At 42.5% G+C, this 24,235-nt stretch overlaps 1 protein-coding gene across 6 annotated transcripts in view; it reads right to left on the bottom strand.

The window, feature by feature from the left end:
• Positions 1 to 24,235, bottom strand: part of LOC105021318 (SH3 and multiple ankyrin repeat domains protein 1) — a 62,955-nt gene that overhangs the window by 24,208 nt on the left and 14,512 nt on the right. For 3 of the 6 annotated variants that reach the window (XM_020046702.3, XM_029119858.2, XM_034292179.1), the window contains exons 2-9: positions 18,059 to 18,635; positions 15,142 to 15,345; positions 14,552 to 14,623; positions 14,311 to 14,419; positions 13,975 to 14,126; positions 13,700 to 13,867; positions 9,680 to 9,721; positions 55 to 171 (exon numbers count right to left, since the gene is read on the bottom strand). In XM_020046702.3, coding sequence (XP_019902261.3) covers positions 55 to 171; positions 9,680 to 9,721; positions 13,700 to 13,867; positions 13,975 to 14,126; positions 14,311 to 14,419; positions 14,552 to 14,623; positions 15,142 to 15,345; positions 18,059 to 18,571 — 1,377 coding nt within the window. In that variant the 5' untranslated portion in view covers positions 18,572 to 18,635. Of the gene's footprint in view, positions 1 to 54; positions 172 to 9,679; positions 9,722 to 13,699; positions 13,868 to 13,974; positions 14,127 to 14,310; positions 14,420 to 14,551; positions 14,624 to 14,757; positions 14,849 to 15,141; positions 15,346 to 17,692; positions 17,745 to 18,058; positions 18,636 to 24,235 lie in introns of those variants that run through there. The other 3 variants (XM_029119860.2, XM_029119859.2, XM_029119861.2) reach the window with 3 other exon arrangements.

Raw genomic sequence — 24,235 nt, 5'->3', positions numbered from 1 at the left:
TGAATGGGCGCCGACACCGGTTATTGTATTATTCCTGTTTGAAACTAAACTTACCTTGTTATACAGGGCACAGATGTGAAGGGCAGTGTTCCCTGAGGCATTCTGAGAAGTGGTATCTGCTCCATAGAAAAGGAGGTGCTCCAAGTGCTGAGCAAATCCATTCTGGCAGGCCTGGGGGAGGGGGTGGTAAAGAAGCATTTATGTCCCACATACTGTAGCGATCTTATGATAAATGCACTATGTAAGTAAGTGTTATAGGCACAAACTCTTCCTGCCTATTTGTCTGCACGTGTGCCTTTGCACTGAGTGATGTATTAAAGGTTGCCAACAGGGGGAGACAAGGAGCTCTCTTATACCTCATTGGCAGGAGGAGACTGCTCTTGAACGCACCCCTGCAAAAGGACTGGATGGCTAATGCTAATCAGCAGCTAATGACTAGTTCTGAAAAAGGGACCATTGGGCAACATGAGAGGAGCATGGTAAAGGATGTATGAGTGCAATGGCTGTGAACCCCAGTGTGGCAGGGCTTGACGGACAAACAGGAGCAAATGACTGTAAAATAAAAAAAATAAAAAAGTGATTTTAATTAATAAAAGTATTAAGGATACAAACACATTATTGCTTTTAATGACATTGGACCAAGTTTTGTCAAATTGGACCAGGTGAACAAGTGACCATTTGTAGAATTGGGCGCGACAGAGGAAACCTGTGACGCGGATGGCTGTTTGTTCATCCGCCAGGAGGTTGAAGACCACAGTGGTTAAGGGTGGAAGACACCGATTGGCTTCTGAAACCACCTCCACACTCCACCAGGGTGAAAAGACTCATTCTTAGAATTCTATTGCCTGTCTGATTTCAGCATGAAAGTACACAGTTCTGATTATTTTTTGTGTCTGGGTCTCACCGAAATAAGGAATCTCTGTCCTGCGGTCCAGATTGGTCCCAAGGTAGTATAGTTGGGCATATGCCCAGAAAACATTTTTGATGTCAGCAGGATTGGGACCACTGTATTGAAAACCCACACAAGACCATTTCACCTAGTACAGTGACAGAGACCCCAGAAGAAACAACTACGGCCACCCCATTTTTTTATAGCGGCTCCATGGGTGCTGAAAATAGAATTAAGGCAATGTTACGTGATCAGCAATGGACCAAATATCAACAGTGTGACTTTATAATGAATGCGTATGGAGGAGATCCATTCTGAGTTTAAAGGAATAGGAGTGTAATACTCAAAGTAAAATCTTCATATTTCTGACTGAACTGTATGGTGAGAAGACGACTGCTGGTGTTTTACGTGTTATGTTTTATGATTGCGGACAGAAACCTGAAGAGTGTTTGTTCATATGCTCTCTTCCTCCGGGAGTTAGGACGCCGATTGACTAACAAAGACCCACAAGATTATCGATGGGCCGATAGGAATATGCACGATCAATTCACCATTGGTTTACAAGAAGGAGATATCTATTGGGATTTAAAGCAGCTGCTGCAACAAAACCCTGAGTTCTCCTCTGAACAGGTGAAAAGCACTTCATTCTGAAGATGGTCCCAGTAGAATAGATGTTGTGCCTACCTGTCCATCAGTTGTTATAAGAATGTTATAAACAGCAACAAGTCTCTTGGCAGGACAAATTCCCAGCTGAATTATTGACGGAGATGAAAGGGCCGATAGCCGACCTGGGTATGTTACAAGTACAGGGAGGGGAAGTATTTCAAGACAAGGGATAGTGATTGCAGAAGATGACCCCTCAAACCTAAATAGTTAACCCATTTTTGGAATTAATATCATTGGCTCCTGTTGGGATGCTCTCCTTTCCAGGTTCAAGATGGGCTACTGTTCATTGCCACAGAGACATCTAGGTGGGTTTGGGAATCTGCCTTCGAAGACTGTTGAAGGATCGGAGCTTCGCTTGCATCTATGGCAACCGAAATGTTGAGAGCAGCATATTGCCACCCAGTGAGCATTCCAATATACAGTGAGACAGTGGTTTGGGCCAGATCCCCCAAACAGCAGCAGGAATTGAAGGGCTTACTGACTAAATGGGGAGGTTCATTTGCACTGGAGTCATATGGCACACCATAACAGGTACAAATCCACTCACTGAAGAATGTTATCAGCCCATTCCTCCTAGCTCGGGTCAGGAAGTCTGTGGTCTGCTAAATAAAGTTGAAGACCTTGGGCTGTGCCATTTCTGGTTAGAAAGAAGAACGGGGAACTGAGACTACCGGAGGTTAAATTCGGTCCAGCACAAAGATGGTAATCCACTTCCTAGAACAGAGGAAGCACTCACCACACTAAGGCCAGATTTAGCCAGTGGCTACTGACAAGTAGAAGTAGCTGACAAAGACTGTGAGAAAACAACTTTTTGAACACCCTATACAAACCTGAACCTATGCCATTTGGTTTATGTAATGCACCTGCCATCTTGATGCAAAGCTGTCTGGGAATCTTTGTGTGAGAATACGAAGATGTTATTGTGTACTCACCTCATTTCGAAATACATCTACTGTACGAGACATGACAGCTGTGTTATAATTAACGGAACTAATCACAAACGAACTCCCGAAGCTAAGTACCATTATTATGCCTAATCACTGTAATTGTTGTAGTTACAACATGGAGAACTATCGTCTTCAGGTATAGATAGCAGAGTTAGAGGCTCGGCTTCAGACGCAAATGTCAGGCAAGGATTATGTCATTGTAGAAATGGAAAAAAAAATTGCGTCTGTGCCACTAGGAAGAAACGAGTGTTGTTAGCCCCCCGGCACAGCTCCTGCAGCCGGAAGAGAACTTTATCTTGGTCACTGTGAAGAAATGCCTATGTCGCTGCTAAAGCCGACTGAGATTTTCAACAGGTTTTCCCCACTGAAAGAATCAGCCGGCGATCGTACACACTGTTTACCGGGGGGCAGAACCACCAAGCAGCCGCAAATCTGGGGTTGGTGCTAGCGAAGTCTAAAACTGGTATAGAGAGTACAGAGATATTGTTATTCACGTTGGCACCAACGACGTTAGGAAGAAACAGTCAGAGGTTACGAAGCAGAACATAGTATCAGCGTGTAAACTAGTTAGAAAGATGTGTCGGCATCCAGTAATTGTCTCTGGCCCATCCCAGCTAGGGGTAGTGACGAGCTCTACAGCAGACTTGCGCAACTCAATCGCTGGCTGAAAACTGAGTTCTGTCCGTCGCAGGAGGTTGATTTTGTAGATAATTGGCTCTCTTTGTGGGACTCTCCCAGAAACAGGGCCAGGCCCGATCTGCTGAGGAGCAACGGACTCCATCCTAGCTGGAGTGGTGCTCTTCTTTTATCTAAGAACATTGGGCCTCATTCACCAATCGTTCGAAGTAAAGTGTTCTTAAACCCCACTTACGCACTGTTTACGAGGATTTTGACATTCACTAATGTTTTCTTATCTTGGATTTGTTCTTAGCTAAGAACAGAATCTACGCACACTCAAAAGCACTCTTATGCACATAATTGGTTACTGCATTTTATTTAATTCTACAGTCGTTTACAATGATAGTATTTTACTGTAATGTATTTCTGATAATAAAATCATAGTATGCAAAGAAAAACTAACACTGCAATTTACCTCAGCAATTAAGCTGATTATATCCTGCATTGTGTGGTGATTGATCGCGCTATTTATGGGGCCAAAATGGGACTGTTTCTGCACATCAGGCATGCTATCAAAATGGCACATCTATTGCTGCTTGACGACATTGCCGAGCTTGCTCTAATAAGGCAACGCATCTTTGAGGATCACGCTGATTTATTTGCAGAGACTGACGAAAACTTAATCGGACGGTTTAGGCTTCCAAGACACGTTTTAATGGAGCTGAGTGATACTTTGGAGCCAGCTCTAGGAAGCCATACCAACGTTCCAATCCCGTACCACTTCATGTGCAGGTACTCTCCACCTTGGGATTTTTAGCCACTGGGACATTTCAGCGGGAGTTAGCAGACCGGATATCATAGCCATCCATCAGCCGTGCTCTCCCACGAGTTGTTGATGGAATAAATCTACTGGCCACACAATATATTTTCTTCCCCTACACAGCGCAACAACAGCTGCCGGTCAAGAGAGGGTTCTACTCTATTGCGGGTCTGCACAACGTAATCGGGGCAATAGACTGCACTCATGTGCGCATTAAGGCACCCTCACCAGGCCCATTCCCATACCTCAAACGCAAGCAATATCACTCAATCAATGGACAAGTCATCTGTGACTCCGACAACCATCTCTTGAATGTGGTCTCCCGCTTCCCAGGAGGTGCCCATTACTTATATTTTGAAGAACAGTTCTGTGGGAATGCGCCTGGAACAACTAGCTGCTGGAGACGCATGGCTCATTCATCGTTAAGTAATTTCAAATTCCAATCGTTGGTTTCAAAAAGTTGGTTTCTTCATTAATGACTTGTTTCATTAGGAGATCGGGGGTATGCCCTTGCGCCCTGGCCAATGACGCCATTAACAAACCCTCAGACACACCAAGGTTTTTTTTAACCTTTATCTTTTTTAATGTGTGTTTATGTCTTTAAGTGTTTCTGATATTATGGCCTGAGTAGAAGCGATTTCACAGAGACTTTGCGCAATCCGCTCCTGGTTATCCAAGACCGCATCGGAGATGACACGTGCAGTTGGACGTCTGATTCATTGGTGGGATATGGCCTTGGAGGATATGAAGCTGTTGATACAGGGCCCTGGTCAGTGTCCAGTTGCACCGCTGATGGCACACCTGAGAGTGCCGTCTTACCAATAATGGCCCCGATGCGCTGGTCAATCTCAGATAACTCAGGGCCTGCATGCCCCGCTCCAGTGGTCAGCATATGTCTCTTATGTTTGGTAATGGATTTTTTGGTCTCTGATTAAGTCAAACCATTGATTTTTTACATCTTCAATTGAGCGACGTTGTCCAGAAACAGAGTTTACGGAATCTGTGATCTCCTTCCATGCCTCCGTTTTGTTGGTGGCTTAAGAACCACTGGAAACACTACTAAATATTATGCCTTGTTTGGCATTTACCTGTTGCAGTAGAATTTCTATTTCAGAATTACTGAAGTTCTTTTTTCATTTGGTGATCGGTGGACCACCACGGTCTGTGCGTCTTTTGGACGTTCTCCAACTTTTCTTGCACACGGTCCTGAAGTGTCATGTTTTATATGGGAATTTGCGGGGCGTTTTCTTATGCTAATTAGGAACGGCACACGCTTTCAATTACGAAGACGTGGGATTCATCCATCCTAAGAACACAGGTTCTTAAACAACAATTCAGTTTTTTAAGATCGTCATGAATCCGATGTAGACTTTTCTTAGGGAGTTTATTAAGAACAAGGTTAAGACAATTCTTAGGAAGATATTGGTGAATGAGGCCCATTGAAAGGACTCTCACTCCTATAGCCTCACCATGAGATAGGGTGCAGGTCAGGCAGCAGACTTTTAGCCAGCCTGCTATCATAGCAGAGTCTGTCGATAGCATAGCCAGAGAAGTTAGTACAGTATTACCTATTGCCACTGTGACTTGTTCCAGGCTGAGAAAAGTTAAACAAGGTAGTGCCAGCAATAGCAACCTTTGTAATATAAAGTCTTCCTCCACCTTGGTCACAAATAAAAATTACTGTATCACCTCGCATCTCAAAATGGGACTCCTAAATTTTAGATCCCTTGCTCCAAAGGCAGTTGCAGTAAATTAATTAATCTCTGATCATTAACTAGATGTTATTGGCTTGTGTGAAACATGGCTAAAGCCTGATGAATTTACTGCCCTAAATGAGGCCTCTCCTCCTGGTTATACTAGTGATCATATCCCCCTTGCATCCCGAAAAGGAGGGGGTGTTGCTAATATTTATGGAAGTAAATATAAATGTACTCTTAAACACATCACTGGTTTTCATTCTTTTGAAGTTTTACTCATGAAAGTTAACCAGGCTGATCGTTTTACGTAGCTACTATTTACAGGCCCCCTGGGCCGTACACAATGTTCCTTAATGAGTTTCCAGAATTCTTGTCTAACCTTGTAGTCATGGCAGATAGTATTCAAAAAGCCATAGTTGACTCAATGGGTTTCATCCAACATGTCTAAGATCCAACGCACTGCCACAATCATACCTTAGATTTAGTCCTGTCACCAGAAATAGATATTGTAGATCTAATAATTTCCCCCCAAAATCCTGAATTATCGGATCACTGTCTTATTACATTTACTGTTAAAACAAGAAATCCACTTGCTCCGCAAACAATGAGTTTCAAAAGCCGTACTATAAATTGTCATTCTATAAATAGATTTCTTGATACTCTTACAAGCTTGCTCATCAACGACAGAGTAAATAAATCAGCAAACAATCTAATCGAGGATCTAAACTCAACACTGCAAAATACTTTAGATACGTTTGCAACCACTAAAAACAAAAGAAATACGCAACAAGAAACTTGCTCCCTGGTACACTGACAAGTATTCAGACTAGCCTGGATAGACAGTACGCTACAATACCAAAAAGCACTCATATTTGCTCGATCAGCTTATTTCTCCAACCTGATTGAGGTGAACAAAAACAATCAAGAATTTCTCTTCGATACAGTTGCAAAGTTAACCAAAAAGCAACGCTCATCAAGTGAAGTGGGTGGGTCTTCACTTTAGCTGTAATGAATACATTAACTACTTTGATGAAAAGATCATCACCATAAGGAAACAAATAACTGACTCCTCCTTAAATAGTTATAGTCCCCAAAATCTCAGTTGTCCCGAGAATGTCCTGAACCTCCCTGACCAGGTGTCAATGGGGACACTTGAATCTTTTGATCCAGTATCGCTCAACACATTCATTAAATTTGTAATGAGTTCTAAACCCACAATTTGTCAGCAAGACTCGATTCCAACAAAATGACTTAAGGAGCTATTTCCTGTGCTAGGTCAGCCAATGTTGAACATAATGAATTGCACCCTTTCCAAACTCATTAAAATAGCGGAAATTAAGCCTCTTCTAAAAAATCTGATCTGATTCCAGACATATTAAACAATTATAGGCCAATATCGAACCTCCCGTTCCTCTCAAAAATCTTGAAATGCTCCAGTCTGGATTCAGACCCGACCATAGTACTGAGACTGCACTTGTGAATGTAACAATTGACCTTTTAATGGCCTCAGACAAAGGTTCCGCATCCGTCCTGTTGCTTCTTGATCTTAGTGCTGCTTTTGACATTATTGATCACTCCTTTCTCTTAGAGAGACTGGAAACCCATATTGGGCTACATGGACATGTTCTAGCCTGGTTTAAATCTTATTTATCTGAAAGATATCAGTTTGTATGTGTGGATGGCATATCCTCTGACAAATCAAAGCTATATTTTGGTGTTCCTCAAGGCTTGGTTCTGGGCCCATTATTGTTCTCACTATATATGCTAACTCTGGGTGATGTAATCTGGAATCACAATGTCAATTTTCACTGTTATGCTGATGACACACAGTTATATTTTCACTTAGGAGTGTACTCACTTTCGTTGCCAGCGGTTAAGACATTGAATTATTTGTTGAATTATTGAATTATTGTTGAATTATTTTGAGGGGACAGCAAATTTACACTGTTATACAAGCTGTACACTCACTACTTTACATTGTAGCAAAGTGTCATTTCTTCAGTGTTGTCACATGAAAAGTTTATTTACAGAAATGTGAGGGGTGTACTCTTGTGAGATACTGTATTTCAATGAGGCATGGAGAAGCCCCAAAACTAGCTAATTTGGAAGCATGTGTTTCAGATATTAGGAAGTGGATGACAGAGAACTTCTTGCTTTTAAACTCAAGAAAAACAGAAATGCTTGTTTTATGACACAAGAAACAAAGAGATTTGTTAGCAGATCTCACTGTGAACCTCGAACTGCATGGTCGTTTCCCAAAAAACTATAAGAAACCTCTGCGTTACCCTTTACCCTGACCTCTCCTTTGACAAACATATGAATTATGTCTCAAGAGTTGCTTATTGTCATCCTCGAAACATTGCAAAAATCAGAACATTTATATTAAAAACTGATGCAGAAAAACTACAACAGCAAGACTTGTGCCACCAAATGATCGACAGGCTATACAGGATGATTTCCATGACTCAAAGTAGCCACAATGTTGTCTCCCCTTCGCCAGAGTTTCTATTGGCCCCAAATAGAGAGGGATTTGCATGCTTGGACAGCAGCATGTGAAAGACGTGTTTGCAGGAAGGGTTGTCTTGAAGGTGAAGCCCGAATGGTGCCCTATGAAACATGTCTTGTTGCAAATCACTGCTGTCGCTTTCCCCACTGAGCCGGCCAAACGACACATACTAGAGATCAGTTCACAAAATGTACATGGGCTATTCCCACCAGGGACCAGACTGCCCGTACTACAGCCCAAGCCCTGCTGATATATGTCATTCAACCCATGGGACTGGAGCAGCTCCACTCAGACAAAGGATCCAGATTGGTCCCCAGGTAGGGTAGTTGGACATAGGCCCCATAATTTAAGTCACACTGGATAGGAGTCTCTGCTGAATGGCTCAAAAGTAAAAACTTGATTTGTCTAACTAAAAGAATCAAAGCAGAAAAAGAGAGCCGATAAATGCTGAACCATTGCAAAAACTAAGAAATGAAAACACTTCTTAGTGAGGCAGTTTGATGATTCCAACCCAGGCCTACACTGGTGTGTGATCCTAAGGCTGTGGCTTGGACCACTTTCACCGGCCTCATACATGAATAATGCTTTAGATTTTTCACTTCTGCCTAAAGGTTTCGGTTAGTTTTTTTGCACTTAAGAAAAGTAAAAAAAAAAAAAGGAGAACTACAAAACAATACTGCTGACAAATACCACAATGGTGAACAGCACAGAAATAGTGTGCAAATAATGCAGGGATGTCAGCAAAAGTGATATTTTCCGAGCTATGGCCTCAGCCAGACCAACATTTTAATTCCTGCACTCTGGTTGGACTAGTCGCTGGCCTGTTCAAGAAAGGGGTATGGCCACCTTCAGAAACAGATCATGAATCTCCTACCAACATGGTGTAAGCCTGCATTCTCTATATTAGTCTACCTGTGAAAACAGAATATTGTATTTGTTTAGATTCCAGAAACCTGTCATCTCACATCTGGAATACAACTTGGTTTCGGTGGGGCTCTGTGCTTGTCCCATAAAATCCCAGTAACTAATCCGGTACGCCACGGTCCAACTAGTGTTCCCCCACATCCACACTGCAAGGACGTCAAATTGAAATATGCATTCACGTTGAGTCCATCCATCTCTTCAGGCAAAGCCCAAACCCTACTACCCTACCTAAGGTCTTGGTTATGCAACCTTTGGTCTTTTGGCTGTCCAACATCTACAGGAGGGCAGCTCTCACACAGCCCAGTCAAAGCTCTTCTTTGTCCTGGCACCCAAATGATGAACCCCACCTCCCACAAAGGAGTAATAGCTATAGTTTTGTTGTGTGTTTGTTTTGTCTAACATGTAAAAAACACAAAAAAATCACTCTCACAAAAATATGGTATTCAATATCTATTAGCAATGGACCCAAACATTAGATAAATGCACCAAATGTACACTTTGTATTTTTCACTGTTCCAGGAGGAGAGGTCTTTCTTTCAAGGTCATGAAAGGCCATTAATTCAGGGTCAACTACACTAATTAAATGGAAGTATTAACAGATGACATGAGTACCTTGTGTATTTCTTGCATTCCAAATTCCTCTTCATCCCTGAGCTATAGAGAGAAAGATGAGAGAAAAGAAGAAAATGAAAAGAGACCACTGAGAGAAAAGAGAATGTTGCACGGTTGAAGAGAATGGAGAGTTGAGAGGAGAGATAGAGATTTTTAAACTGATAGTTCAACCTATATTTATATATAGGTGAATTAACACTTAAATAAGTAGTTCTTAAAGGTCCATGGAGTCATTTTTCACGACAAGCCATTATTTAACTCTGACCCAGCATGGAAAAGATGTAATCATCACAGTATAACACCAAGTCAGTTACACTTCAGGGATATTAGTCTGTCCAGTTTGGAAGCACAAGTGATTGCGAATCAATGTCACCCGTTTTGGGTGCAAATGAAAGTGACAACTGGTGCACTGGGGAGGCAACAGCAAGACAACCCCTGAAAAGGGAATGGTTTTGCAGGTAGTGGCCACAGACAATTGCTCTCTCCTGATCCTTCCTGACTGATTCTTCTCTATTTTTGCATTTTGGTAGTGTCCTTGTCACTACTGGTAGCATGAGGCAGTACCTGCAGCCCGTTCAGATTGCACAGGCCGTCCAGCTCTTCCAGGATGGAACATCCATATGTGTTTTTGCAAAAAGGTTTGCTGTGTCTCCCAGTACGGTCTCAAGAGCATGGAGGAGATACCAGGAGACGGGCCGTTACACAGAGAGCTGGACAGGGCAGTAAAAGGGCATCAACCCAGCAGCAGGAACGGTATCTGCTCCTTTGTACAAGGAGGAACAGGAGGAGCACTGCCAGGCACATACAAAATTACCTTGAGTGGGCTACTGGTGTGCATGTTTCTGACCAAACTGTCGGAAACAGGCTCCATGAGGGTGGCATGAGGGCCTAACGTTCTCTAGTGGGACCTGCGCTCACAGCCCAGCACCATGCAGCTCGATTGGCATTCGCCAGAGAACACCAGAATTGGCAGGTCTGCTCCGTTCTGTTCACAGTTGAAAGCAGGTTCACACTGAATACATGTGACAGACGTGAAATAGTCTGGAGACGCCGTGGTGAACATTATTCTGCCTGCAACATCATCTAGCATTACCGGTTTGGCGGTGGGTCAGTAATGGTTTGGGGTGGCACGTCTTTGGAGGGTTGCACAGACCTTCATGTGCTAGCCAACAGTACCCTGACTGCTGTTAGGTACCAGGATAAAATCTTCAGACCCATTGTCAGACCTTACGCTGGTGCAGTGGGCCCTGGATTCCTCCTGGTGCAGGACAATGCCCGGCCTCATGTAACCAGAGTGTGTAGGCAGTTCCTGGATGATGAAAGCATTGATGCCATTGACTGGCCCTCACACTCCCCAGACCTTAATCCAATTGAGAACCTCTGGGACATTATGAATCATTGCATCCAATGCCGCCAAGTAGCGCAACAGACTGTCCAGGAGCTCACTCATGCCCTGATCCAGATCTGGGTGGAGATCCCCCAGGACACCATCAGCTATCTCATCAGGAGCATGCCCAGACATTGTCAGGAGTGCTTATAGGCACGTGGGGGTTACTGAGTTACACTATGAGTTGCCGTGAGGAAAGTCACGCAAGTTGGAACAGCCTGTGATTTAAATTGTTTACTTTGACTTTTGGTGTGAGTTTGAATACAGCCTTCAATCGGTTGGTGATTTTGGTTTCCATTAACCTTTGTTACGTTATTTCATTCTCAACAAATATACAATATACAGTAACGATTTTGATATAATTATTAAATACACTCACCTAAAGGATTATTAGGAACACCTGTTCATTTTCTCATTAATTCAGTTATCTAATCAACCAATCACATGGCAGTTGCTTCAATGCATTTAGGGGTGTGGCCCTGGTCAAGACAATATCCTGAACTCCAAACTGAATGTCAGAATGGGAAAGAAAGGTGATTTAAGCAATTATGAGCGTGGCATGGTTGTTGGTGCCAGATGGGTAGGTCTGAGTATTTCACAATCTGCTAAGTTACTGGGATTTTCACGCACAACCATTTCTAGGGTTTACAAAGAATGGTGTGAAAAGGGAAAAATATCCAGTATACGGCAGTCCTGTGGGCGAAAATGCCTTGTTGATGCTAGAGGTCAGAGGAGAATGGGCTGACTGATTCAAGCTGATAGAAGAGCAACTTTGACTGAAATAACCACTCGTTACAACCGAGGTATGCAGCAAAGCATTTGTGAAGCCACAACACACACAACCCTGAGGCGGATGGGCTACAACAGCCTAAGGCCCCACCGGGTACCACTCATCTCCACTACAAATAGGAAAAAGAGGCTACAATTTGCACGAGCTCAACTAAATTGGACAATTGAAGACTGGAAGAATGTTGCTTGGTCTGATGAGTCTCGATTTCTGTTGAGACATTCAGATGGTAGAGTCAGAATTTAGCGTAAACAGAATGAGAACATGGATCCATCATGCCTTGTTACCACTGTGCAGGCTGGTGGTGGTGGTGTAATGGTGTGGAGGATGTTTTCTTGGCACACTTTAGGCCCCTTAGTGCCAATTGGGCATCGTTTAAATGCCACGGCTTACCTGAGCATTGTTTCTGACCATGTCCATCCACCATGTACCCATCCTCTGATGGTTACTTCCAGCAGGATAATGCACCATGTCACAAAGCTCGAATAATTTCAAATTGGTTCCTTGAACATGACAATGAGTTCACTGTACTGAAATGGCCCCCACAGTCACCAGATCTCAACCCAATAGAGCATCTTTGGGATGTGGTGGAACGGGAGCTTCGTGCCCTGGATGTGCATCCCACAAATCTCCATCAACTGCAAGATGCTATCCTATCAATATGGGCCAACATTTCTAAAGAATGCTTTCAGCACCTTGTTGAATCAATGCCACGTAGAATTAAGGCAGTTCTGAAGGCAAAAGGGGGTCAAACACAATATTAGTATGGTGTTCCTAATAATCCTTTAGGTGAGTGTATATTTAGTTAATCGAGACCCAATGTGTGATTTAAGTGTTCCCTTAATTTTTTAGAGCAGTGTATTTTCTGTAGCCACCACACACAGCCTGTGTTATTGGGCAATAATGTCATTGGAAGCTGGCAAATGGTTAGTGATTGTTAATAAAGTTACGTCGAAACCTGAAAAAATTACTATTGATATCATTGTGAATAAAACTGACTGGTAAACATAGGAAGCATCATTTTAGTTTAAAATTTGATTTATATAGTGAAAATAAAAACATAATTTTCAACTAGTCTAATTTGAAAGTGTTTTGGAATAGATTTCCTCTTGCAACGCAGATTTTGTTGCTCAGAATGCTAATTCCAGGTTGGGACAGAGCTCCATAATGGCTTTTTGTGAAAATGACTCCATGGGCCTCCAAGTGTTATTTCACCCAAATATCTAGATCAAACTGTCCCTTTAAGACATGGACAGGACAGCAGACCAGCTTTGTGTTTTTTCCTGTGTATGATAATACATAGACAACAGGATGCATACACAGAAAAGTTCCATGTACTGAACAAATCCATGTACTGAACAAATATTGGTTACACTTTCTTTGGAGAGTCCAAAAATCCTTCTGGATATGTTGTATAGATGGTAATACTAATTACAAGATTTCAACAAACTTTAACAACTTATCTGTTGATAAACAATTGCTTGGTAAGGATGAGGTTCAGTTTAGAATAAGATTTAGAGTAAGGGTTAAGTTAGGGTTATGATAAAGATTAGGCTAAGGGTTAGTAGATAGTTAAAATGTTACAGATAGTCAGTAGACACATTCAGACAAACTTTTGAAACTTTCAAAATAAAGAGTAACCCAAACATTGATATCAATGAAAATGATGAACACTCATGCAAATGATAAACGTTCATAAAAAAAGTAGAACAATTATCAATTATCATTATCCTTGTGATTAAAGTGACTTTGGAACAAAACACTGACATAATGTGCCTAGCATGCAAACCAGAAATGTGTGGAAACCCTGTGCTTTAGCCGGCCAGGTGAACAGTCGGATGGTTACCTGGTGAGACTCATCCCAGCCTATCTCATCCCTCACTCCCAGCCTGGCCCTATAGTAGAGTAAGGTCTCGCAGCAGGACGTGTCGCCACCTGTCAGTACCGAGTGGTACAGTGGGGTCAGGCAGTATCGGTCCTTGTAGTCGGGAGAGGCTCCCATGGACAGGAGAGCCTGGCAAAGAAGATTGGGGAGGGGTCATCAAATGTATGTTCTGTGTGTGTGTGTGTGTGTGTGTATGTATGTGTGTGTGTGTGTGTGTGTGAGAGAGAGAGAGTTACCAGCAGTGCGACGTGATTGTGTGCCCTGACAGCCTTGTGGATTGGGGTCAATCCATCTCTGGATCTGAAGTCAAGATGTGCGCCACCCTGAACCAGAGCCCTAATCCCTTCCACAGCCATTCCAGACTGCACAGCCACCGACAGAGGGGACTCTGCAGAGGCAGGACAGAGAGGGAGAGAATATAGGAAGAGAGGGTAACAGGCGGACCAGGACAAGAGGCGGAAGCAGAGAAGAGTTTGAGATGTGTCGTCAACGTTTGACGCGTTTATTTTCACATTTGACTGAATGTTAGAGTAATGTAGTTTGGAACTCAATCAAACCAGTGTTAATCTCACCTCCATTGTCGGGGTCATGGAAGTTAGGGTCAAGACCTTTGTCCAGGACCTTGTTCATCTTATCTATTGACCCGCTCGTGATGTAGTCCATGAACTTCTTCAAACTCGCCTGCAAGGGAAGCGGTTCCGTGGCCAATATAAAAAATGTTTTGCCATGAACATTCATTTCCATAGCTGTAGCTGCACAAACAGGTTGCCCCTTCAAAGAGACATAAGTATATTGTAACAAAATTGAAAATACCTTGGTGTGCAGTTTGGCAAGTTGTTTTTCATCCAGGTTTGTCTGTTTGTACACCCTGGTCTTGTACCTAAACTGTGGAGCAGAAAACTTTTACAGTGAAAATTGTATTCAAATTTTGAAAACAAAGAATTAAAGCACTTTTTCCATCCTCCATACTCTAGGCTACAATTAACATTATAGTGAATCTGGTAGTGACGAGGCCTGACCTTTGACATATTTGGAACTCCACCTAGGTCATGAACGTTTGCTACAGGAGCACCAGCAGAGGGCGCCAAGAAACCAGTGCGTGGCTATCTCTCGACTCCTTCACAAAATCGTATGTGAAGATCCACAGCACAAAATCCAAGACACACCCCCATGCACTGCAAACCTACTAAATACCAAATGTAAGTTAAAAACACTTATAACGTTAGCTTTTGCGCCCAAAAGCCCGTTGAAGTTAAATTCATGCTTGCCTCGTCCTCAACACAAAACTCATTAAAGAAACCTGACTTGGGAAACAACATATAAGTCTTATTGATGGCTTAAATTAACTTCCCAAATGGTGCAAATCTCTAAAATCCTTTGCCCAGTTTGTCCCAGTAAAATACCTCCAGATAAGGCACCCCTTTCTCAAAGGACTGCGGGTAGTCTCGCAGGCATCGCTCCTCCTCCAGGAACATGGCGTCGCGTCCTTCTCCAGCGGGCTGAAAAAGGCCATAGTTGTTGGGGTCCCACAGTGGTTCATTCAGCGAACAGAGGACTTGTTGCTTGGCGTTCCACACCATGAAGTCAGGTTCAAACTGCAAACACCTCTGCCAAAGGGACGAGATGTATGATGAACAGTACATATGTGTGTTGTTCTCAAGATGCTGTGTGCGCGCTTGCGTGTGTACGACTGTGTGTTTGCGTGTGTGTCTGTGACTGAGTGTCTGTTCGTGTGGGTGTGTATGTTTGCCTGTATGCGTGTGTGCTTATGATGAAAGCAAGGAATGGGACAAAGGTGAATTGTACATTACAAATGCCATTTGATCTGAGTGCAGTGTTTTGAATTTGTTTGATGTACAATTTGTGAACTGAATCAAAATCATCATTCAATTAATTACCTAAATAGTGGTTACATTTACGCATCAGGGCTGTGTATGACAAGAGCTTTTATATGAAATGTAGTACTTTGTAGCACTTGATGCAAATGGATTTCACCTTCCTATCGATGGCACTTTACTGGTCGTATCTGAAGCTGCCATTGACAATAATCATGCTTATACATAATATAACCACATCTAACTGAGCTAGATGCTAACTGCTGAACATCAAATGGACTCATTAGCTACAAAGCTACCAATTTGTTATCATCATTCTGACTTATCTGAATACAGATGCGAATGTGTGTAAATTATTAATGAGTTGCCATGTCAATTATCAATCTACAGCATATAACTAGACTCAAGACACATCAGGCTCAGCATAAGCCGGCCCGGAGAACAAGACTCGCCCTGTCTCAACCAATTATCTGCCTGTGCCATAAGCCTAGACCTGCACTAAAATCAATGGGAGAAAGATATTTTTTCGTAGCACACAGCACTTCTCCCAACACAAGTCTCTTTGATCCACTAGGGGCTTTCTGGTCACAATGGACCAATTTCTTTGATATTTTCATAAATGTCTGGTAGAGTTAATTACATTTCACACAAATGTTTATGAAATATATATATATATATATATTACTGTTTATTTCATAGTTACTTTTTCCCCACTTCATACACTTTGTATTGGGTTGATTTCTTGTCTAGTCCCTTTGCCATTGTGTATAGAAGGGTGTGTCAGTGAGATAAAGAGCCATTGTTCCCTCTTTCAGGGTGTGTAAGTAAAATAGTACAGCTCAGCACAGTCCCTTACTCCATCTGATACTGTAGCTAAGACCATTGGCATGGCAACCAGTTCATTAGAGGAGCACGGTCCTCGTTGCCGTAGCAATGCTTTGGTGGTCCCTGGGTGGTAAACCACATGGGAGCGCAGGGGTTTTGTGTGTGTATATATGTGAGATGTGTGTGTGTGTGTGTGTGTGTGTGTGTGTGTGTGTATGTGACACGTGTGTCTGTTTGTGTGTCTATGTGTGAGACGTGTGTTTGTGTGCTTAATCCCTGGGAGTGAAGCTGATATAATATAGATGAGAGTGACACTTCCTCCCCAGTGTTTCCCCACAGGGTTGTCCGGGATGCTCTCATGCCCTCATTACATTGACTATTGCATTGTTCAGATACATTACTGAGAGATCTGAGTTGCAGTGTGCGACCTAATCCACATCCCCTCTGTTCACCCATTCCCATCTCTTTTTGACTCTCCATATCTAAAACCAAATGAGTCTCTCGTGTCCTCTGTCTTTCTGTGGCTCTTTCACACATTCTGTCTCTCTGGTTCTCCCTCTTTCTCCCTCTCATATGCTCACTCTTTCAGCCTACAGAAAGTATGCCCTTTCACTCCCCCTTTCTCTACACCCCACTCTAATTTTGAACAATTACGTTTCCTTTGAAGGGTACTGTAAGTGTTTGATGGGGTGGGCAGTGGGCGGTCTAAGTACCTCTGGGGGACTGTGCTCTCAGGCCAAGGGTGCGCGACAGATATTCAGCCGCAGGCCAATGTTTGTCTCAGCAGATGTTCAAGGGGGCCGGAACATTAGAAAACATATCTTGTACTCTGAATAATGACTCCAATTGTGCCCTGAAAAAAGCCTGTGTTTAAAAATAGCTCTAATTTTTGAGACGCAATCACATAATGTATTTTATTTTGTTCATGAGAATACTTGGGAATAGATTGAATTATAAGATGTAATCTGCTATTGATTTTCCAGTCTTTTTGGCCAAAAATAAAATAAAATTTGTAATCAAATGATCACTCTTAATTAAACCCAGGTGCCGCCTGTTGGCCAAACCCCGTCTTTTAGACCAACACACCAAATGCCCTTTTGGTGTTAAGGCCTTTTACACTTCTTCACTTTCCAGCCCTCCCTAAACTCATTAAAACCCTATTAGATAATTAGCAATTACTGTTATATTGAGGGCAGATTAGCTGACATGTAGAACAGTCGGGAATGTTTTGGGAATTGGAGAATGGAGATTCCTCCTAATGGGTAAGGGGTTAGTAAAGAGCTCCCATTTTCACCTGAACTGCTGTTTCATTGCGTTACTGAATTGGACAGTTCTCACTTATGTTGGCAGTATTGATGAAGCGTTCATTTTTTGCATCTCGTCTACCGTCATTGACATGTGACAACACTAGAGTTCTGACCATTAAGAATGTCTTCATGCTGTCACTGACAACAGATTATTAAACGAGCTCTGTTCAGCGCTTCCACAACAAGCCGAGTTTGTCAAAGATTTATGTTTGTCATGGCTTGACATCCCATGTGAGAGAGGTTGTTCTGAATGGGAGATGGCTCCCCTCAGGCTATATATCTGGGTAGCGACCGCAATGGGAGGTGGTTGTGATGACATTACAGCTGGACACACTTGAACGTGTGACACCTACTGTCTGTTTGATGTCTGGGATTCCAATGCGAAACACCATCATGGTCATGTGAGCATCCTCTACGGTGGCCACGGTGGTCATACTGCGTTCCATGTGAGCCCGCCTTCTCTGGGTCTGAATGGGCGGGGCCGGGTGATTCTGCTGCTGCTGGCCCAGGTTGAAATGGTGCTGCTGTTTATGGATGGCCTGATTGGACGTGAAGGGCATCCCTCGGGTCCCTGGATTGGCTGGCCTCACCGTCCGCTCCCCCCGCTGTCGTCCAACCACTACTGCCGAGGGTTTGCCCCCGTCCCCTCTACCGTCACGTGACTGCCTTCCTCCCTTCATCTCCCCGAGCCCTTCGAACCCTCCGTTCTCCTGCTCTCTACCCTCCCCCTTCCTGTTCTCTCGTCCCCGCTCCTCTTCCTCGTCCTCATCCTCCCCGTCCTTCTCATCCTCCCCAGGGTAATAGTGTTGGTTATTTCCCAGCATTCTTCGCTGTGCAGGGTCACTGCATAGATGGCTGGGTGGCATTACTGTCGTGGCAATGTTTCATGTTCGTCCCATGCAACATCGTCCTCACCGCCAGTGGCATGCTCTGGTGGATAGAGGGAGAGAAAGGGGTAATTAACATTCGACGAACTGAGAGACAACACATCAAAGTGCTAGAAATGACACGGATTTGGCCTTACCAGCGGTGTAAGCATAACTCATGATGTCATTGGTATAGGTGAAAGTCTGCTGGTCCACATTTACAATTTTGCTACTGGGATTACATGAGGGAATAAGGCTGAAGAAAAACGGCCTATATATAACCTCTATGAATATTTGCATGTTCACTCGGGAGAGAGAGGACGTACGGTTTGCCTCAAGCCACACCCCATCGCTGAAATGTAACGTATTGGCTTCATTTGGCTGTAACTTTCCCTTTATTCAGTGTTTTACAAAATAATGAATTGACACTGGTCATAGGATTACCTATGAAAACCATTTTCTTCTGGATTACCACCCACAGTGTCTCAAAGGAAAGACATACAAATGTACAGAAAATATTTTGACCCACATGTTTACGAGAGATTATGTATTGTCATTGGAGATTATAAACTCACTGATATTGTTACTAGATGAAACATTGAAAAGAAAAACCTGACTACTTATTAACTATAAATCTTCTCATTCGGGGTTATTTAAAAGTATTGATGTTTCATAATGTGATAATGTAAATTAACTCCCAGTCACAAATTAAAACTGTTACGGTAAAACCACATCTTTCTCACAGTCCTTTTTTTTATTTCTCCTCTACAGAGAACAATATATTGGGTCATAGAAAGTGCATCCAGAACGTTTTCAGACGCATTCAATGTCTCCACATTTTGTTGTGATGTAGACTATATTAATTCATAAGTACATTCTCAAGAAGGATCTTGTTCAGGAAGAACCCAATGGCATTTCTAAGCGCGCTTCAGAGTTTGCAGAGATGGCAGAACATGCCAGAAGGACAATTATCTCTGCTACACTACATAAATCAGGCTTTTATGATAGATTGGCTAGACGGAATTCCCTCCTGACTAAAAGGCTTGTGACAAGCCACCTGGAGATTTACCAAACAACCCTTAAAAGACTTTGAGAATGTGTGGAAACAAATTATCTTGTGATGTGACCAAAATCTAACTATTAGGCATGAATGCCAAGTGCAACAACTGGCGGAAACGAGGTACCACTCATCCCCTAGCTAATACCATCACTACACTGAAGCATGGTTAAGTGGCTTCAGGACTTCAGGAGTGGCTTCTGTGATTGTGCTTGAGTGGTCCAATCTCAGACTTCCTCAGAACCCCATTGAACTGAATCTGTGGGGAGACCTCAAGGTCACAGTTCAGCGATGCTCCCCATCCATTCTGACAGAGCTTGAGAGGATCTACAAAGAAGAATAGAAGAACCTGCCCTAATCCAGGTGTCCAAAGCTTGTAGAGGCATACCCAAGAAGACTCAAAACCTAGATAGGTGCTACTACAAAGAACTGAATAAAGGTTATGAATGCTTATATATATGAGATGTACTGTGTATTTATATAAAATATATATTTGCTTTCAATAAATTTCCTCAAACTGTACACCATGTAAAGTATAACATTACAAGTTCATGGCCACAATGACTGGATATTTGATTTGTGTACATAGCGTAGTTAACACTCTTACCACCTAATATGATTGAAAGAATATCTTGAAATAATATAGATTTTACTGCTGTTTAATACAACTGGACAAAACCAAAATTAAAAACTCTTGAGTTCACAATAACTGTGCAAGCGGAGGTGGAGATTTGTTTTGAAAGCAGCATAATGTTCTTGTAATTCGCTTAACTTTCACTTGGGGAATAAATCCAATGTGTAGCACCTATTACAGTCTAGATGACATCATTCATGAACAATAATATTGCATGTCATGAGAAACAAGGGCAGTGTTTTGCTGAAGAACCCTGGAAAGAGCTGTTTGGATAGAAAGCAATTAATCCTAGTTCATTAATAGATGCATGTACATTATGCAATATATCTGACATTCCATTTTCAACTGAATACCAAAAGTACAGTACACTAATTTCTGTCTCTCAACTAGTATTTTATGCGCTATAATGTTGTCAATATTTTACTGTTTTTTTAATTATCTTAGTATCTTTCATTATGCAGCTGTTACATTTGGCAGAACTGTATTTTTTTACTTTAATACCTTTTGAATTTTTTTTCTAATGCCACAATATCAAAAGCACTAAGCACCGCTCTTGAAGTAACTTGGTTTCCTCTGGTATAACATGATGATGAACGCAATGGGCCTCACATGGTTACTCATTCATCAAATAGACATTTTAATAACATTGCTGTTATTGTGTTTCCAGACAATGAAATAGGTAGAAAACCTTTATGTGCCAAAGCACTAAGTTATAGTATTACAAATCCCGTTAATTATGATCTTTGTACTCTTACTTTTTACCCATATATTTTTGCTGGAACGCATAAGCAGAGCTGGCTATGAAGAGCCAATGTGTAAGCCTGAAATAAAACAGTTTCCGATTACTTTGCGACTGTTTCTGGTGGATTATCGAAGTAGCCATCCGTGCATGTTTTTTGAGTCAGGATAGACAAACACATTTGCTGGCTTAACAACATAGTTACGTTATAGCACGCCTTAACTGAAACTGTATACGGTTATATTGTGACTGTTTCTGACATGGAATAGTTAATCTTTAGTCTCGCTAGCAATTGCTCAATTCTTATGATTATTCCTAGGATGTTATTAGATACTAGTAAGTCTATTACTGGCTAATAAGCTGTTAAAACAGCCAGTGGCAAAAGCAATACAGTTCATAGACACTAGGGTGAGAAACGTTAGTAAGAAACGTTAGTAAGAAACGTTAGTCAGTTTAACACAATCCTCAATGGAGTCTAGCGACTGCTGAAACGTGTAATGCAGTGGTGTAGTGGTAACAGACAGTGCCTCTCATGTGGAAGACTTAAGTTGGAACTTCCTGAGAGCAACGACATTTATTAATTATTTCTGGTCGATTCCACGATTCTCTCATCTTTCCAATTGATGAAAAAGTTAGTTATCGTCGCCTTTATTGGTAGTTACTGTGTAAATCTCATTCACGAATGAAAGAAAAAGTATGTTGTTTTGCCATGAAAGAAAAAACGAAGTTATTATGCCATGAAATGAAATAGCTTTGGCAGACTCGCTATTAATTGCTCAATTCTTATGACTATTCCAGTAAGTTAGTAGATACCGATAAAGCTTATTACTGGCTAATACACTGTTAAAACGGCCAGTGGCAAACGGCATACATAGACGCTATTTGTGGTGGAGGTAAACTTAGTAAGAAACGTTAGTCAGTTTTACTGTATCAATGTCATTCATGAATGGCCAATTAACTGTTAAAATGGCCAGTGGCAAAAGAGGATTTGTTCAGGATATACAGATGCTATACTGACAGCTGGCAAATGTATACCTCTGTGGTGTAGTGGTAACCGACACAGCTTTTCATGTGGGCGACCCGGTTTGAATCTGGAGATGGCAACTCTTCCTATTGCGGGCCGGCTGAACTAGGCTTACCTGGTTTATTGTTTTCTTGTATTAATACGGTTTAATAAGGTTTGCAAAAAACCTTTTTGTCATGGTGTGGTGAGCAGCAGCGCCACCGTGCCATATATTCTCAAGTTCCCATATCACATGTCTCCAATCTTTCACACCAGGTCCCAATTTACATAATTTGTATGTGTTTAAATGTTTCCCCTCTGCTCCCCACATTGTGGATCATTGTTGCTGTTATGCCTGTTTGTGTTTGGTTTGTTTGTTGTTTATTAAAACCCACGAACGTGATATATGCCTGCGCCTGGTTCCTTGCCAACACTACACCACAAGAACATCGTTGCACTTTTGCAGTAATAGTGTTTTCATATTTTTTTTACCTCTATATTTGAAAGTACTATAACCAGCAATGTTGCAAAAATATGTATGGGGAAAATGAATGGAAGAAGAATCTCAGAAAGATGTGGTGGATCGTGTGAGGCCTAAACTTTCCCAGTTTAATATGGCTTCCCTTTCATGAACATTTGGCTGGGAAAGCCCTCCATATGCTTTTTGCTGGTTTCTCTATGTGGTGTAGTTTGGCTACAGGGCCTGCCATCATGTAGAGTTGGGCCATCTCCAAAAAACATTTTAATGATGGTGGGTGAGGTTAGGATTCCCCACTACCCTGTTGCCAGTTTTGAGTAAAATGAAAGCGCTTAGCCCCAGATAGATGTGAATCTGTAGACAGGCAGACGGAGCTCAATAAAACATCAGGAGACCACAGGGACAGTATTCATTTTAGACTCTAGTAGCAGGCAGAGCTAGTTTAGGACAGAAGATCTACTTTTGGAAATACTCATAATTTTTAAAAAACCACAGCACCAAGAAGTGCAGACACATCTGTCACAAGGCATATATGATGGATGGATACGGCCTTGGCGCTTTGAGCCAGTGTTTGTGTGTTGTGCATGCAAATCAATATGCTCCGTTCATGTCTCAGTGCCCATAAGGCAGACAGGAAGCATGCCCATTGAATGAGCTGTGGCGTAAAGTAAGAGAGTGGAAAAGAGGACTAAGCATAGTGGGAAATTGATCCCCAAGGAGCCAGTGAGTGACAGGGATGGCCACTTCAGCATGAGCAACTGTCTATCAGAGGAAGTGAGGCAGGCAGGACAGAGAGATGAGCTGCCTTGCTGGAGAACGGTGGTGAGGGTAAGAAGGAAATGTGTGAGCACACATGCATTTGTGCAGTCTTTCTCCAGCTAGGGGCCTGTGTCTGATTTGTGCAGTCTTTCTCCAGCTAGGGGCCTGTATCTGATTTGTGCAGTCTTTCTCCAGCTAGGGGCCTGTATCTGATTTGTGCAGTCTTTCTCCAGCTAGGGGCCTGTGTCTGATTTATGCAGTCTTTCTCCAGCTAGGGGCCTGTATCTGATTTGTGCAGTCTTTCTCCAGCTAGGGGCCTGTGTCTGATTTGTGCAGTCTTTCTCCAGCTAGGGGCCTGTGTCTGATTTGTGCGGTCTTTCTCCAACTAAGGGCCTGTATCTGATTTGTGCGGTCTTTCTCCAACTAGGGGCCTGTATCTGATTTGTGCGGTCTTTCTCCAACTAGGGGCCTGTATCTGATTTGTGCGGTCTTTTTCCAACTAGGGGCCTGTATCTGATTTGTGCAGTCTTTCTCCAACTAGGGGCCTGTATCTGATTTTGGAGTCACACAGGATCGGGAGTGCGCAAGTACGATTTTTGGTTTGTTTTCTTCCTATAACTGCGGGTGTCACTTTTTATATTTCTTATGGCTACATGTCATGACTCCACTGACCCACAGACACATACCTTGGAACAGAGTGAAAAGGACCAGGCAGTGAATCAGACAAGGGGGAGAATGAATATCAGCAACCTTGATGCAAAAATCATTTTGTCGGGTTGACAAAATGAATACAGTATTTTGGTCTATTTTGGTAAATGAGTGGGTGGAATAACAAGTAGGAGTAGCATAATTAGCATCCTAGGCAACGGTCTAAGGCGCTCCAAGTGGACCACCACTGTCTGGGTTTGAGTGTTGACTACAATACAAATTCCTCAACATGTTCTGGGGGGGTGGGGAGGTGGGGGTGGGGGGGTGTGACTAGTAATTAATACAA

This window comes from Esox lucius, chromosome 5 (assembly GCF_011004845.1).
Source record: "Esox lucius isolate fEsoLuc1 chromosome 5, fEsoLuc1.pri, whole genome shotgun sequence".
NCBI classification, from domain to species: domain Eukaryota; kingdom Metazoa; phylum Chordata; class Actinopteri; order Esociformes; family Esocidae; genus Esox; species Esox lucius.
Note: the sequence above shows the minus strand (reverse complement) of the source record. Positions and strands in the feature narration are given on the sequence as shown.